The sequence below is a fragment of the Dromiciops gliroides genome, chromosome 4 (genome assembly GCF_019393635.1).
Source record: "Dromiciops gliroides isolate mDroGli1 chromosome 4, mDroGli1.pri, whole genome shotgun sequence".
Taxonomy (NCBI): domain Eukaryota; kingdom Metazoa; phylum Chordata; class Mammalia; order Microbiotheria; family Microbiotheriidae; genus Dromiciops; species Dromiciops gliroides.
In genome coordinates this window covers 223,907,107-223,922,482 of record NC_057864.1, presented here as the reverse complement: position 1 = coordinate 223,922,482, position 15,376 = coordinate 223,907,107, and the positions used below count along the sequence as shown (strand labels likewise).

The 15,376-nt window shown below is 37.5% G+C and overlaps 1 protein-coding gene and 1 non-coding gene across 2 annotated transcripts in view; both read left to right on the top strand.

The window, feature by feature from the left end:
• LOC122754401 (myosin-1) overlaps positions 1–15,376 on the top strand; it is a 38,402-nt gene that overhangs the window by 13,946 nt on the left and 9,080 nt on the right. Inside the window, exons 14-28 of the mRNA XM_044002795.1 lie at positions 24–173; positions 1,816–1,986; positions 3,636–3,945; positions 4,051–4,121; positions 5,392–5,479; positions 5,569–5,686; positions 6,397–6,520; positions 6,615–6,751; positions 6,966–7,221; positions 9,065–9,307; positions 9,413–9,589; positions 11,238–11,383; positions 11,490–11,580; positions 11,670–12,059; positions 13,303–13,429. Of these exons, the coding sequence (XP_043858730.1) occupies positions 24–173; positions 1,816–1,986; positions 3,636–3,945; positions 4,051–4,121; positions 5,392–5,479; positions 5,569–5,686; positions 6,397–6,520; positions 6,615–6,751; positions 6,966–7,221; positions 9,065–9,307; positions 9,413–9,589; positions 11,238–11,383; positions 11,490–11,580; positions 11,670–12,059; positions 13,303–13,429 (2,599 nt within the window). The remainder of the gene's footprint in view (positions 1–23; positions 174–1,815; positions 1,987–3,635; positions 3,946–4,050; positions 4,122–5,391; positions 5,480–5,568; positions 5,687–6,396; positions 6,521–6,614; positions 6,752–6,965; positions 7,222–9,064; positions 9,308–9,412; positions 9,590–11,237; positions 11,384–11,489; positions 11,581–11,669; positions 12,060–13,302; positions 13,430–15,376) is intronic.
• On the top strand, positions 10,871–10,977 carry LOC122726859. Its single transcript, XR_006352853.1, has one exon. It is a non-coding gene; the product is annotated as a U6 spliceosomal RNA (small nuclear RNA).

Here is a 15,376-nt window from a genome sequence, read left to right as displayed (position 1 = left end):
TGATTGACTTATCTGTACTTCAGGTGGTCAATTCTGTGGGTGCTCTGGCTAAAGCTGTCTATGAGAAGATGTTCCTGTGGATGGTCACCCGTATCAATCAGCAGCTGGACACCAAGCAGCCCAGACAATACTTCATTGGAGTCTTGGACATTGCCGGCTTTGAGATCTTTGATGTGAGTTAGGAATAATTTAGAAATTTATAGATTATGGAGATTGTTCTCCACAAGATGACTGTGCCCTAAACTAAACTGGGATTGAGAAAGGATGGAAAGTGACACAGGTATTGGCCATACGTTTTAGTGACAAATCTAGTTTCAAATCTTGTCTGGGTAGAAGAAAGTTGAGCAATAATTGGCTGAGATTTGATGAAATCTGAGAAGCCATCTGGTTAGGCAGGATGGTGACATAACAAAACCATCCAAGCACATTGGTAGAAGAAATAAAAGTAATGTAGAATGACTTCAGAAGAAAGATTTCAATAGTTCTTGTTGTATTTTTTAAGAAAAGTGTTGAGCACCTGAGTTCACATCCGGCCTCAGACACTTGAGACTGACTAGCTGTGTGACCCTGGGCAAGTCACTTAACCCCAATTGCCTCACCAAAAAAAATTTTTAGTTGATTCAAAGATTTCAGGAGTTGAAAGTGTAATTCAGAGGGCAGATAATATAACTGAGAAAGCTATCACATTACTTAAAAATAATTCACTGACAGTGAGTGAGAAGCTAAGGGAAAAGTTCCCTGAGTTGTTTGAACACATGTTAGTGAAAGTTTCTAAGCAGTGGAAAATGAGTGACCAGTCAATGACCAGAGGAATGCTACAGGGTGAGCAATCCTGATTTTGCATCATCTGGGAGAAATGCAGCAGTGGATCCTTTATTAAAGTATATTTGGGCATAACCAAAAATGACAAATATTATTTTGACTTTTCCCCACTGGGATATGGCTCAATCATGGTAATAAAGCTATGTCATCATTTTTAACTTTAGGGATGTTGACTACAAAACGAAAGCTGTTTTGTAATTGAGAAATTATAGTAGCACTTACCTCACTTATAAATAGGTTATTAATCAGAGAACTTCAGTTATCTACAAAACAAAGCCTTTGATATTGAGAGCTGGAAGGTACCTCATCCAAACTCCTATTCCATTTTACAGATTAAGAAACTGAGGACCCTGGAGATTAAGGAAGTTGACAAATGTATCTAGGTGGTAACTAAGTAGGAATTCCTCAAAGCTCATATCCTAAAGTTCATATATAAGAAAATCTCTCACTCTTATTCATGTTCTACTTTTACTTAAAAATAATTACAATAACTTTGGTTATCTGGTTCCAAACACATAATGGATTAGAAGGATAGGTTTATTAGAATCAGGCATGGTAACAGAAACAAGAAATGACAGCTGAGGGCCTGACAGACAGGAAAAACTAAAAAACAGGTGCAAGAGCTCAAGAAGCATAGTAGTCGTTGAGCATGAAGATTGACAGCCTTGCATATTTCAAAGGCATAAATGGGCATCACAGTATAGTTATGATATATTAGAACTCATGTTGCACATGATTTTGAATTCATGTTCCATTTTATCTTCATAATGATGAATAAATTATCAAGAAGAAGTTGAACTATGTTCAATTTGTTCTGTTTAAGAAGTCAGGGAAGTGCTGATACAATTTAGAATTATTTCTATCCCAAAGAGTTAAAATACATAAGTTTTGATCTGCAGGTTAATGTGGAAAATGGCACCTATGTGTATGGGTGGAAAACATTCTCTAATGATACCAAATAAACGAGATATTTCTATGCATCTCTTCATTCAGTTCAACAGCCTGGAGCAACTCTGTATCAACTTCACCAATGAGAAACTGCAACAGTTCTTCAACCACCACATGTTCGTGCTGGAGCAGGAAGAGTACAAGAAAGAAGGCATTGAGTGGGAGTTCATTGACTTTGGGATGGACCTGGCTGCCTGCATCGAGCTCATTGAGAAGGTGTGCTTGGCCATTGATTAAACTGAAGACTTAAAGGCCTTCCATTCAAAACTGCCTATGGCCTTTGAAAGAGAAACATGTGGTTAAAGTTTTGCTTTTTTCCCTTGACAAAGGAAATATAAATGAAAACAGCGAAAAAATCTTTATTCTAGTGATCCCTAGATTTGAATATCACAGACAAGCTAGGTATCTATAAAGATACATAGATATAGGGGGCAGCTAAGTGGATAAAGCACTGGCCCTGGATTCAGGAGGACCCGAGTTCAAATCTGACCTCAGATACTTGACACTTACTAGCTGTGTGACCCTGGGCAAGTCACTTAACCCTCATTGCCCTGCAAAAAAAGAAGATACATAGATATACACATATACATAATATTTTACATATGTACATACATATACAATATATGTGTGTGTATGTAGATATATTTAGACTTAAACTGTGCTTAAACTGTGACATAGTATGCAGAATTCCCAGTTGAGGGAACTCCCTGTACTAAAAGACATTTATACCTCCTCTATTTTAGAGAGCTCTCTAGAGCCCTAAGAGGTTAAATGACTTGTCCAGGGTCCTGTAGTATTGTAATAGGAGCGATGACTCGAACCCAAGTTTTCCTGACTCTCAGACCAGCTCTCCATCATTTACACTACAATACCTCACATATATAACATGGGTTCGAGTCGTGGATCTGCCACTTGGTCTAGGTGACCTAGAGAAATTTGTTTTTCTAAACCTTGGTTATTTATAAACAAATTCATACTTTCTAGGTATGTATATATGTGTATATGCGTGTATGTGTGTATGTATGTATATACATACATTGTATAAATGTGTATTCTAGAGGAAGCTAGGTGGCAATGTGGGTAGAGAAATGGGCCAGGAGTCAGGAAGACCTGAGTTCAAATCCAGCTTCAGACATCTATTAGATGTGTGAACCTGAGCAAGTCATTTAACCTCTGTTTGTCTCAGTTTCTTCAGCTGTAAAATGAAGAAAAGAATAGCCTTTACTTACCAGGGTTGTGAGGATCAAATGAGATAATAACTGTAAAGTGCTTAGCACAGTGCCTGGCACATATTAAGCACTAAATAAATGTAAACATTTATTTTTAGCTATTAATGTAATCTTCAAATACTTAAATGTATGTGTATGTGTTGATAGACAGACTTTCTTTTCTCTAATATTAGGCTTTACTGTATTTTTGGGCAGATAAGAAGTTTTTTTAATATTAGGTCAACTTTTAATGGAAATTAGGGGATGTAGACCTTGTACTCTGAGGCATTTCAATAAGTTTATAATAAGCAGATCCTTGGAACCTCACCCAAACACATTAAGGAAAAAATACATTGATTAACATCATTGAACTTACAATAATATTTTCATATACATACCAAATCAGAGATTTAGGACTAGAAGGGACATCGAAGATCAGAGGCCACATAGTCCAACAGATGAGATAAGGAAACTGAAGTGCAGCAAAGTTGAATGGTCTATCAAAGGTCATACAGCATAAAAATACAAGAGGTAGGATTTGAACTAAGGTCTTCTCAATACAAGCGTAGTGTTCTTGACATTGTACCATGCTGTCTGTATCTTTTACCTCAACTTTAACTCAGACCATAATCATGTCCCTAATTGTCCTCCTTTCAGCCAATGGGCATTTTCTCCATCCTAGAAGAAGAGTGTATGTTCCCCAAGGCAACAGATACTTCTTTCAAGAACAAGCTGTATGAGCAGCATCTTGGCAAGTCCGCCAACTTCCAGAAACCCAAGGTTGTCAAAGGGAAGGTTGAGGCTCATTTCTCCCTGGTGCACTATGCTGGCACTGTGGACTACAACATTTCTGGTTGGCTAGAGAAGAACAAGGACCCCCTGAATGAGACTGTGGTGGGGTTGTACCAGAAATCCTCAATGAAAACTTTGGCCTACCTCTTTTCTGGGGCAGCTGCTGCTGCTGAAGGTAATTTTCTGTGTCATTAATATTTTTTTAATTTATATGATCTGAACTATAATTACCTAGGAAGAAGAAGTACGCTTTAATTACCTGTATTTTCTTTTTCCTCAGAGGCCAGTGGAGGAAAGAAAGCTAGCAAGAAAAAGGGTTCATCTTTCCAGACTGTGTCAGCTCTTTTCAGGGTATATAATCTTCATTTGCTCTATATAATGTTTCAAAGAATTAAAAATTACCACATAGTTGGTGGGAAAATAAATTCCTTGAAAGGAGTATTTAGAGGACAAGAATATATGTAGATATAGGTAGTGTATGGGAGTATGTGTGTTAAGTATCTACACAGTGTCTAGTACATGATAGGCAGCTAATGAATGACTTTTAATTGACTAATTAGGTAAAAAGACTGGATGCAGTGGAAGTCAGAAGAGAGGTCAACAGATAAAGATAATAGGGTTAACATACTTTATAAAGTATTGATACTTAATCAAGAGTAGGATTCTGTGGAAATTTGGGGAGAATAGAGCTCTGCAGATACAAGAATAGGTTGAAGTCACAAGGAAATGGAAAGAGAATATTTCAGGAGGAGCAGCTAGGTGGCACAGTGGATAAAGCACAAGCACTGGAATCAGGAGGACCTGAGTTCAAATTTACCCTTAGACACTTGACACGTACTGGCTGTGTGACCCTGGACAAGTCACTTAACCGTCATTGCCCCACCCCACCCCCCAAAAAAGAGAATATTTCAGCAGTGAGAAATAAAAGATGGGAAATCATTGAAGAACTAGCAGTCAGTAAATGAACAAAGGTGATTATATTCTTTATAATTCAATAGACATTGATAAAGCTCCCAGTATACATCCCTGCACCACTGGGATACAAAGCATTTTTTAAATAGCATAATCCATACTCACAAGGAGGTTTACATTTCATAAGAAATTTGATATAGTGCTAAAATTTGGTTGTTGCAGGAATGTTAAGTGGTATAGTAACATCTTACCTTAAGAGCTTCAATGGGTCTTAAATATCATTATCCCCTCATTTTTCAAATGAGAGAACTGAGACCCAGAAAGATGATTATTAAAAAAATTGAAATTATTCGAAAACAAGATTGTATAATTCTTAGTAAATGTGGGGATAGAAAAGGAATATAGAGAATACAAGATTCATAGGATCAGACTTAGAGATGTAAGGAATCTTACAGGCTACTGATCCAACTTCCTTATTTTCAGATGAGGAGACAGACCCAGAGATATAAAGTGACTTGTCAAATGGGTTTTATAGGTAGAAAATGATGGAAGTCATATTGAATTGAATCACTTTGGACACAATTTTTGGACATTTTTCTTCATATTAATCTATGTCACAGGTCATGATAACTACTTATGATAATTGCATATAAATAAAATGATATATTAATTGTGTTGATTCAATTATCCTTATTATATGGCATCCTAGGAGAATTTAAACAAGCTGATGAGCAACCTGAGGAGCACTCACCCTCATTTTGTACGGTGTATCATTCCCAATGAAACCAAAACTCCTGGTAAGGGACTCTACAACTAAAATGCACAGCTTGACTTTTAGTTTTTTTCTTTTGTGGTTTGGTAACCACATGAGTTTGGATTGTTTCAGGTGCCATGGAACATGAACTTGTCCTGCATCAGCTGAGGTGTAACGGTGTGCTAGAAGGCATCAGAATCTGCCGGAAAGGATTCCCAAGCAGAATCATTTATGCTGACTTCAAACAGAGGTCAGCCTCTTTCCATTCTGAATTACCCTAAAGTACTTTTTATTTACCAATATACTTTTACTGTTTAAAGAAAAACATAGTACTGAAAACACTGGCTTTGGCTTCAGAGGAGCTAGATTTGAGTCTTGACTACCTTTGTGACTTTTTGTTAAGTCATTTTTCAGTCATGTCTGAAAGTTCGTGACCCTTTTTAGGATTTTCTTGGGAAAGATACTGGAGTGGTTTGCCATTTTCTTCTTCAGTTCATTTTGCAGATGAGGAAACTGAGGCAAACAGTGTTAGTTAAGTGACTTATCCAGGGTCACACAGCTTTTTAATAAATGTCTGAAGCTGGATTTGAACTCTGAGAGATGAGTCTTCCTGGCATTCTACCCACTGTACCATCTAGCTGCCTCTTTTTGTGACTATGGATAGGCCATTTTCTCTCTGGGCTTTACTTTCCCTTCTAGTTCTAAATTTAGAACTAGAAAAAGGCCATGGCTTTCTGATTTTATGGCAGAAGAGAGAACTCAAAATAATATGATAACAAATGTCACTCAGTAAATCTAGAGATCTAAAGTAACTTTTATATGTAACAAAAACCGTAAGTAGGAGAATACTATTATTGTATAACCATACTGCCTAACATCTGCTCCATCTTTTACAGTGGGATGGGGAAAGAACATCCATCAGTTAATGACAACAGCTTATTTTTTTTTTTACTTCATCAGATACAAAGTTTTAAATGCAAGTGCTATTCCTGAAGGACAATTCATTGACAGCAAGAAGGCTTCTGAGAAGCTTCTTGGGTCTATAGACATTGACCATACCCAGTACAAATTTGGCCACACCAAGGTAGTAACTCTGTTAAATCTACCTGAGTCAGATCCAGTCAAATTCTACCTTTTATTGAATGAAACAAATGATCTGTAATGACTCCTTCATGCAGGTCTTTTTCAAGGCTGGTCTTCTGGGTCTCCTAGAGGAGATGAGAGATGAAAAGTTGGCACAGCTTATTACCCGAACTCAAGCCATGTGCCGTGGTTTCTTAGCAAGAGTGGAATACCAGAAGATGGTGGAAAGAAGGTAAATGAGTTTATTGATTTAACCCAATGGGCACAAGTCTTAAAATTGGTCTGCTGCTCTATTTTAACCTTGGGCTTAATATGCATTTTATTTTTAAAATATACTTTATTGACTTTTTTACATCACCCCAATTTTTCCCTGTCTGCCTTTCATGTGTCATCTCAGAAAGCTATTCCATCTAACAAAAACCATATGCATTTTCATCATATCACAGAGAATCCATCTTCTGCATCCAGTACAATGTCCGTTCCTTCATGAATGTCAAGCACTGGCCCTGGATGAAGCTTTATTTCAAAATCAAACCCCTGCTCAAGAGTGCTGAGACAGAGAAGGAGATGGCCAACATGAAAGAAGAGTTTGAGAAAACAAAAGAAAACCTTGCAAAGGCAGAGGCAAAAAGGAAAGAGCTCGAAGAAAAACTGGTAGCTCTGATGCAAGAGAAAAATGATTTGCAGCTACAAGTTCAATCTGTGAGTGTTCAGTTTTCAATTCAGGAATCTTTAAAAAAGAAATCTAATGTTTCTTTCTGTATTGCTACTTCTTAAATATTTAATTGTCAAATCTCCTGCAGTCATAATTCTTCTCATATTCAGCACCATTTCTTTCCTTAAAGAAAAAGTGGGCTAGTATTTTTGTTCAGAAGGATCTGGTTTAACCATGATTCTCAGAGACAACATGATGTGCTGTAAAAGATATTGGAGTTTGGCTCCACCACTTACTACCACTGACAACCCTATCACTGAGTTTGGTCTCTCTGAGTCTCCATTTCTGAGGGAGCTAGGTGGAACTGTGGATAGAGCACTGAATCTGAAAAGAGGATATACCTGAGTTCAAATTCATCCTCAGACACCAACTGTGTGACCTTGGGCAAGTCACTTAACCTCTGCCTTAATTTCTTCTTTTGTAAAATAGAAATAATAATACTACCTACCTCCCAGGGTTACTATGAGGATAAAATGAAACAGTATTTGTAATGTGCTTTGTGAGCACTTTATCGAGAGTTAAAGCTTATAGTTATATAAGATTTTAATATTTGCAAAGGGTTTTACATATATTATCTCATTTCATTAGCACAATAGCCCTTTAAGGTAGATGCTATTATTATTATTCCTATTTTTCCAGATTAGGAAATCATCTTAGAGGGATTAGGTGGTTTGCTGATATCACATAACTGGTAAATTCCTGAAACAGAATTTGATCCTAGGTCAACCTAATTCCAAAACCATGAAGCAAATTCTTATGCTTCTTAGCCCACAGGGTTGTTGTGTGGAAGGCACTTTGTAAACTTTAATGAGCCATAGAAATATTGACTTTCATTAATGCTGTCTACATTCACAGAAGTTCTTATGGGAATCAAATGAGATAATGTATAGGAATATTCTTAAGCTCAGCTTTACCCCTTTTGTTTTACCCAGAGGTGAGTACAGGCAATGCACTCTCAATAAATTTACAATTGACAAGTTTGTTTAACAAAAAATTATGGCTAATAGAGCTGAAGGGAGAAGATCTTGTTAACAAGTGAGTTCTCTGGCTAGATAGTTGTTTTTAATTCTGGTCTCACATAATAATGATTATGATAATTAAAAAAGAAGTGTACATTTACATGGTGCTTTAAATACATATTCTAATTTGATCTTCAGAACAATCGAGTCCCTTCACTTTAACTCTATGCAAGCAGATTTTAGCATGCTTCTCCTCCACAATAACACACATACTATTTGTCCCAAACCTTTATCCCTCTTCCTGAGTAACAAGTAGACTATTTTCAGTGTGACCTTGCTGGTTCTATTCCTTCTCTCTTGGGTACCCATATGCCATTTCCAGAAAACACATTCTAATACAAACCTCCCCTGTCCCTTAGTTGTATCAATCACCTCGTCTGATACTTGCTTGTTGCTTTACCCCACCCTAGAGAAAAATAAAGACATCTGCACAATCCCAATGTCAAAGAAAGTCATCTGCTACTTTTTTTCTAAAAATAAATATGAAACAAGGAGAGATGTTGCTAATGATTTAAAAAAACTTTTGTTGTTGTTGTTAATGATTAAATTTAAGAACACTGAAATAAAGTTCTAGAATTTTTAATAATTCCTAATCTAAGTTGCCCATGAACAGTTCAGAAATGGATCATGCTTAGGGAAATAATGTGAGATTATATGTTTCTCTGTCTCCACTCCCCAATGCCTTGTAAATAGTAAGGATTTAATTTATTTGTATGTGTATAAACTGAGGCAAAATCAAGTAAACTAATGAACAGAAAATATATTATTGGCATAATCTTAAACATCAAAAAAAATCTAATATCCTTTTCAGGAAGCAGATAGTTTGGCTGATGCTGAGGAAAGATGTGACCAGCTAATCAAAACCAAAATCCAACTTGAGGCTAAAATCAAAGAAGTGACTGAAAGAGCTGAAGATGAGGAGGAAATCAATGCAGAACTGACAGCCAAGAAGAGGAAACTGGAGGATGAATGTTCAGAGCTCAAGAAAGACATTGATGACCTTGAGCTGACACTGGCCAAAGTAGAAAAGGAGAAACATGCCACTGAGAACAAGGTACAAATAATACCCTTTAAAATGAAATAATTTATATCATGCATATGGTATGTGTAAGTATAATACAAAATTCACAATAATACAAAAGGATTTTCCCTCACAAAGGTAAAAAACCTCACAGAGGAGATGGCAGGGCTGGATGAAACCATTGCTAAGCTCACCAAAGAGAAGAAAGCCCTCCAAGAGGCGCACCAGCAGACCCTGGATGACCTGCAGGCAGAGGAGGACAAAGTGAATACATTGACTAAAGCTAAAATCAAGCTGGAACAGCAAGTGGATGATGTAAGCCTGAAATTATAAAGAAAAAAGTTCTTTTTTGAGACAAACAGTATGAAATTGTGCTTACTTGACAATGTTTATCCATTGTCTACTGGTCCTCAGAAGTATTTTATACTTTTAATAATAAATTGTCAAATGAGAAAAATATATTGGGAGATCATATAGTTCTATCTTCTACCCAGAGGGTTTTTTTAAACTTTCTTATTGGGTTGTTATCCAGAACTGAAAGAGATTTGAGAGCTTATTTAGTCCAACTACTCCCCAAACTGTTCTACTGAAGGATGAGTAACTTGCTCAGAGTCACAGGACAGGTCATTTGTAAAGCTTGGACATTCTTGATATTTCTTCCATTGCACATCCAACAATGGTAGACATTTTGAGAAGCCTATAAAAGAAGCATAAAATAAATACCCACCCCCAAGGAATTTTTAATATTACAGAGGTAAGAAAGAAAGTATGTTATCAACTGTAAACTCCATGTCACAAATAGTAAGCTTAGAGCCAACGGAAGTTAAAGAAGTAAGAATCATTTATTTGTTATAGACCTTATCAGTTCTATCTCTCTATATAATCTTTCTCTTGTGAATCCCCTTCTCTTTACCATACAGTTGCCACCCTAGACCAGGACTTTGTCACTCTTGCCTGGACTATTGTAACAGTTCCTAATTAGCCTCAATGCTTCCAGTGTCTCTCCTCTGCAATTGATCTACCAAAATAATTTTGCTAAGGGATTGGGCTGACCTTGTCACTCCTTTGTGCAAAGACCTCTGGTGGTTTTACATTACCTATAAGTCCAAATACAAACTCCTAACCCTGACATTAAAGGTCTTTGTCATCTAGTTCCTTATAGCCTCATTTTATATGATTTCCCTTCCTGTACTCTATGGTTCAGACAAGCTGTACTACTAGATCTTCCCCAAACTTAACCCTTCATCTTAAGCCTCTATATAGTAAATACATTCCAGAATTGGCCATCCTTATATTTCTGGAATACACTTCTTTTTCATCTTCATCTTTCACAATGATAGTCCTTCAAGGTTCAGTTCACTTGCCACCTCCTCCATGAAACCTTCTTTGATCATCAACTCAATCCCATTTTTAGTGCTTTCTCCAGCCTTGATTTTATTGAGTTTATGCCTATTTGTGTATGAGTCAAAACCCAGATCTCATGAATAGAAGATCCTTGCAGTCAAGAGCACTATTTTGTTTTTGTCTCTCTATCCTCTGTATCTAGCTCAGTACCTTGAACATAATGGATATTTAGTATTAAAAATTATGGAATTGGTGCTCGCTTCAGCAGCACATATACTAAAATTGAAACAATACAGAGAAGATTAGCATGGCCCCTGAGCAAGGATGACACGCAAATTCATGAAGTGTTCCATATTTTTTTAATGGGAAAAAAATAAATAAAATACTTTATTAAAAAAAATTATGGAATTGAAGAGCTATTGTACACGTAAGGTGAGAGATAGTGCAAAGGATGAATCAGTAGAACTTGGTGAATGACTGCACAGGAAGGAACCAAAAAATGCAAGAAAGAGGAAAAGATGACTCCAGAACTTTTAGACTAAGGCTAGAGGACTTAGAAGTTAGGAGAATGGAGCAATTAGCAGGAATTACCACATATTCTTTAATTATTCACCTTTAGCTTGAAGGCTCTTTGGAGCAAGAAAAGAAAATTCGCATGGATCTGGAGAGAGCAAAGAGAAAACTTGAAGGAGACTTAAAATTGGCCCAGGAATCCATCATGGATGTAGAAAATGACAAACTGCAGCTTGATGAAAAGTTCAAAAAGTAAATGGTTGAGGAACATTGTTTCTTGGGTGGGGGGGAGAAACTTCTAAAACTTTAGTTTTCAGTATCAATGCAAAATACAAAACATGTATTGCTTTTCTAAAAGGAAAGAGTTTGAAATGAGCAACCTGCAAAGCAAGATCGAAGATGAACAAGCACTGGGTATGCAGTTGCAGAAGAAGATCAAGGAGTTGCAGGTAAAGTCATCACTTCCTTGGGTTCCAGGCCCCATGGGAACATTCATTGACAGGAAGGGGCTGAAGGATGTGTTTCCCCCTATTCCCAGGCCCGCATTGAGGAACTGGAGGAGGAAATTGAGGCAGAACGTGCCTCTCGGGCGAAAGCAGAGAAACAGCGCTCTGATCTCTCCAGGGAACTTGAGGAGATCAGTGAGCGCCTGGAAGAAGCTGGTGGGGCAACTTCAGCTCAGATTGAGATGAACAAGAAGAGAGAGGCTGAATTCCAGAAGATGCGCAGGGACCTTGAAGAGGCCACCCTGCAGCATGAAGCCACAGCGGCCACCCTGAGGAAGAAGCATGCAGATAGTGTGGCTGAGCTTGGGGAACAGATTGACAACCTGCAGAGGGTCAAACAGAAACTGGAGAAGGAGAAGAGTGAAATGAAGATGGAGATTGATGACCTGGCTAGTAACATGGAGACTGTCTCCAAAGCTAAGGTAGGTCCCTGAATTTACTTTAAGCTTTAAAATAAGCAATGCAAGGTCTCACAATACCCGTAGTTCTATAATTTAAAATCATTCCTTTGGGGATAAATAATGCTACTTAGCCCCTGGGGGAAAGTAAATTTTACAGTGAATTAATTTATTGTTTGTTTTTCCCTGACAGGGAGATTTTAGCTATCTATGAAGACGAGGGAAACACTGGGGAAGTCACTTCAATTTCCTGAGCCTCAGTTTCCTTATCTGTAAAATGAAGGATTTTGCTGAGTTCCCTCTCAATTCTAAGTAAATGTGCAATTTCCTGAATAGTAGATTCATCATGTTTTTAAAATACAATTCTACTCAATTTCTATTAATTGTTTCTATTTACAAAGTACTAATAGGCTACATTTTATGAAATTTTAAAATTGTAAAGCTATTTCCTTACAATTATGTCTTTGATCTTAACAACATCTCTGTTAGAGATGCAAGGCCATATTATAATCTCTATTTTTCAGATAAGAAAACCAAGACAGTGAGAGATGAGTTAGGAAGGAAACCATAGGAGAAGCTAGGTGGTACAGTGGATAGAGCACTGGCATTAGAATCTGGAGAACCCAAGTTCAAATCAAGTCTCAGACATTTACTAGTTGTGTGACCCTGGACAAGTCACTTAACCCTGATTGCCTCAAAAAAAAAAAAGGTGAAAAAAAGAGAGAAGGATGCCTTGTCCATCTATTTCCCGGTTGCTGAGTTTAGTTCTCTTTCAACCTACGCTGGCTCCCTTGTCACAGTGCCACAGTGTGATTGGGCCTGCAATTTCCCTATTTTAGGGAACTCCTACAACAACCTTCATTAGGGTCAAGAAACTCCCTGTAGAGATTTGGCATATTCTCTTCAACTTACAGGGTTGCATAGAGCCCTGTGAATTTAAGGGACTTGCCCAGTGTCAGAGACAGAATTGACCTCAGGTTTTCCTGACTTCAAGGTATGCTATCTATTTATACCATATTTTATTCTTCCAACAAATAAATGCTGTGTCTGCTCCAAAAATTGTAGATAAGCATACTTTTATTTTATTTAAATGTTTTTAAGATGCAGCCCAATCCCCTTATTTTTATAGATGAGGAAACTGAGGCCCAGAGATGAAATGGCTTTTCCAAGTTAGTAAGTAGTAGAGCTGGTCATCAAACCCAAGTCCTTAGACTCAAAAGTCCATCCCTCTACTACATCACAATTCCTTCTATAATTTTGCATCCAGGGCAACCTTGAAAAAATGTGCCGTACTCTAGAAGATCAACTTAGTGAACTTAAATCAAAAGAAGAGGAACAGCAGCGCCTGATCAATGACCTGACTACTCAGAAAGGGCGCTTACAGACAGAATCTGGTAGGTCATTTACTAGTGCCCACCTTGGACTATTTGTTCCAGATTGTTTTAAAAGTTTGATACTTTAAATTAATTGAATAAATATTAGCAGTTAAAATGTGCAATATACATTGTGCTAGGCACTGGCAATAAATAGATGAAACAAGGAGCTTACAATCTAGTGGAGTGTGTTGGGGGAGTGGAACAAAATCTATGATAAGTGATATGAGAAGGAAAGATGACACGTCTAGAAGGATCAAATTCTATTAATAAAAACCCTTACATATTTTTTCACAAGAACTTCTAGCTGTGCCTTTCCCATCTTTAACTTTGGTAACTGATTTTTTGAACCCAAGTACAGGACTTTACCTTTATTACTATGCAGTTTCATCTTTCAGGTGGCCTACCATTCTAGGCCATTGAGAACTTTGAAATTCTGACTCTGAGCAATATTTGGGAAGTTCTTCTTCCTATCTGTACAAATTTGATAAACTTTCATATCTTTATCCAAGTTACAATGTCATAAATTAAAATTAAACACACACACACACACACACAGCCAAGCACAGAGCCCTGTGACTCCACTAGAAACTGCTAAGATATCATTAAAGAAATGACTATTCATTGTTTGGTCATTCAGATCTGTAACCATTCAATTGTACTCTCATCTTGCCTATATCTCCATCATGTTCGTAAGTATAGCATGAAAGATTTTTGTCAAAAATGCAAGTAGGATTAGTCTGTTATGGCCTATATTCTTAATGAAATCATACTTTATGATCACTAGTTCCTTTTCTTCATTGATCAGAATTTTGGTAAAAACCAAAGTCAAGTCCATTATCGTAGACTCCATTATTTTCCTATTTTTGGAAAATTGGGACAACAATCCAGTAACCCTTAGGATAGGTGCTAGTGATATAAATACCAAAACTTAAATAAACCCTATTCTCAGAGAGCTTGTGGTCTTAAGTGTGATCTCCAGACTACTAGTGTACCTAAATTAAGCAGATTTTGGTTTCAGTCTTTCTCTACCAATTATTCACATAATGTCCTATCAAAAATCAGATGTTGTATGGGCCACATTTAGTATGGGGAGAGTTCATTGGGTGGCTTGCCATTATGTTGGGGTTCAGGAAATAATGGGAGACTTTTATGTCCAGAGTTTCCTGTCTTCCAAACTGCCTTTTTTAAGTTATTTTACTAAGACTGATGAGAAAGGAAATTAACAGCCTCTTTTCCACAAACAAATCAGGTTTTATTAATGGGAACAAATCTACAACACAGGTGAAATTAATAGAGCCAGGGACAATGAGAAAGGGAATAGGGGAAGGGAAAGATACAACCTACTTCCCAGATGATTAGAATCTAAATCTCTAGGGTAAAAAGGCCCCCAGGTACCTTAAACAAGCTCTGCTGGAGCAGCTAGGTGGCGCAGTGGATAGAGCACCAGCCCTGGACTCAGGAGTACCTGAGTTCAAATCCAGCCTCAGACACTCAACACTTACTAGCTGTGTGACCCTGGGCAAGTGACTTAATCCCAATTGCCTCACTAAAAAATTAATTAATTAATTAAAAAAGAAAAAACAAGCTCTGCTTCCTCAGCTACCCAGAACAGCCAGCCTCACTTCAATAACAAACTCACTACCACCTGGAATCTGTAGTTCCAAGGAGAATCCGCTGTGCAGTGTCTCCCTATTCAGTCCAAAGGTCAACCACCACCAGTTCCTCTCCCTTTCTCTTCCTTTTCTTTCCCCATCCCTCTCTGAGTTCTCTCTTCCCCTTCCTACCTCTTCCACAAGAAGGGGAGGTTCTTAGCCATGCTGAGTCTCCAATTAGTTCAACATACCCCCTGGGCTGTCCCCATTATAATGTGGCCAGGCCCATGTAGGTGTGCGGGTATCCAGCATGAGGTCAGCGTGCACAGGCATGCCAGGGTTTCTAATTTTAGCCAAGATGCCATCATAGAAA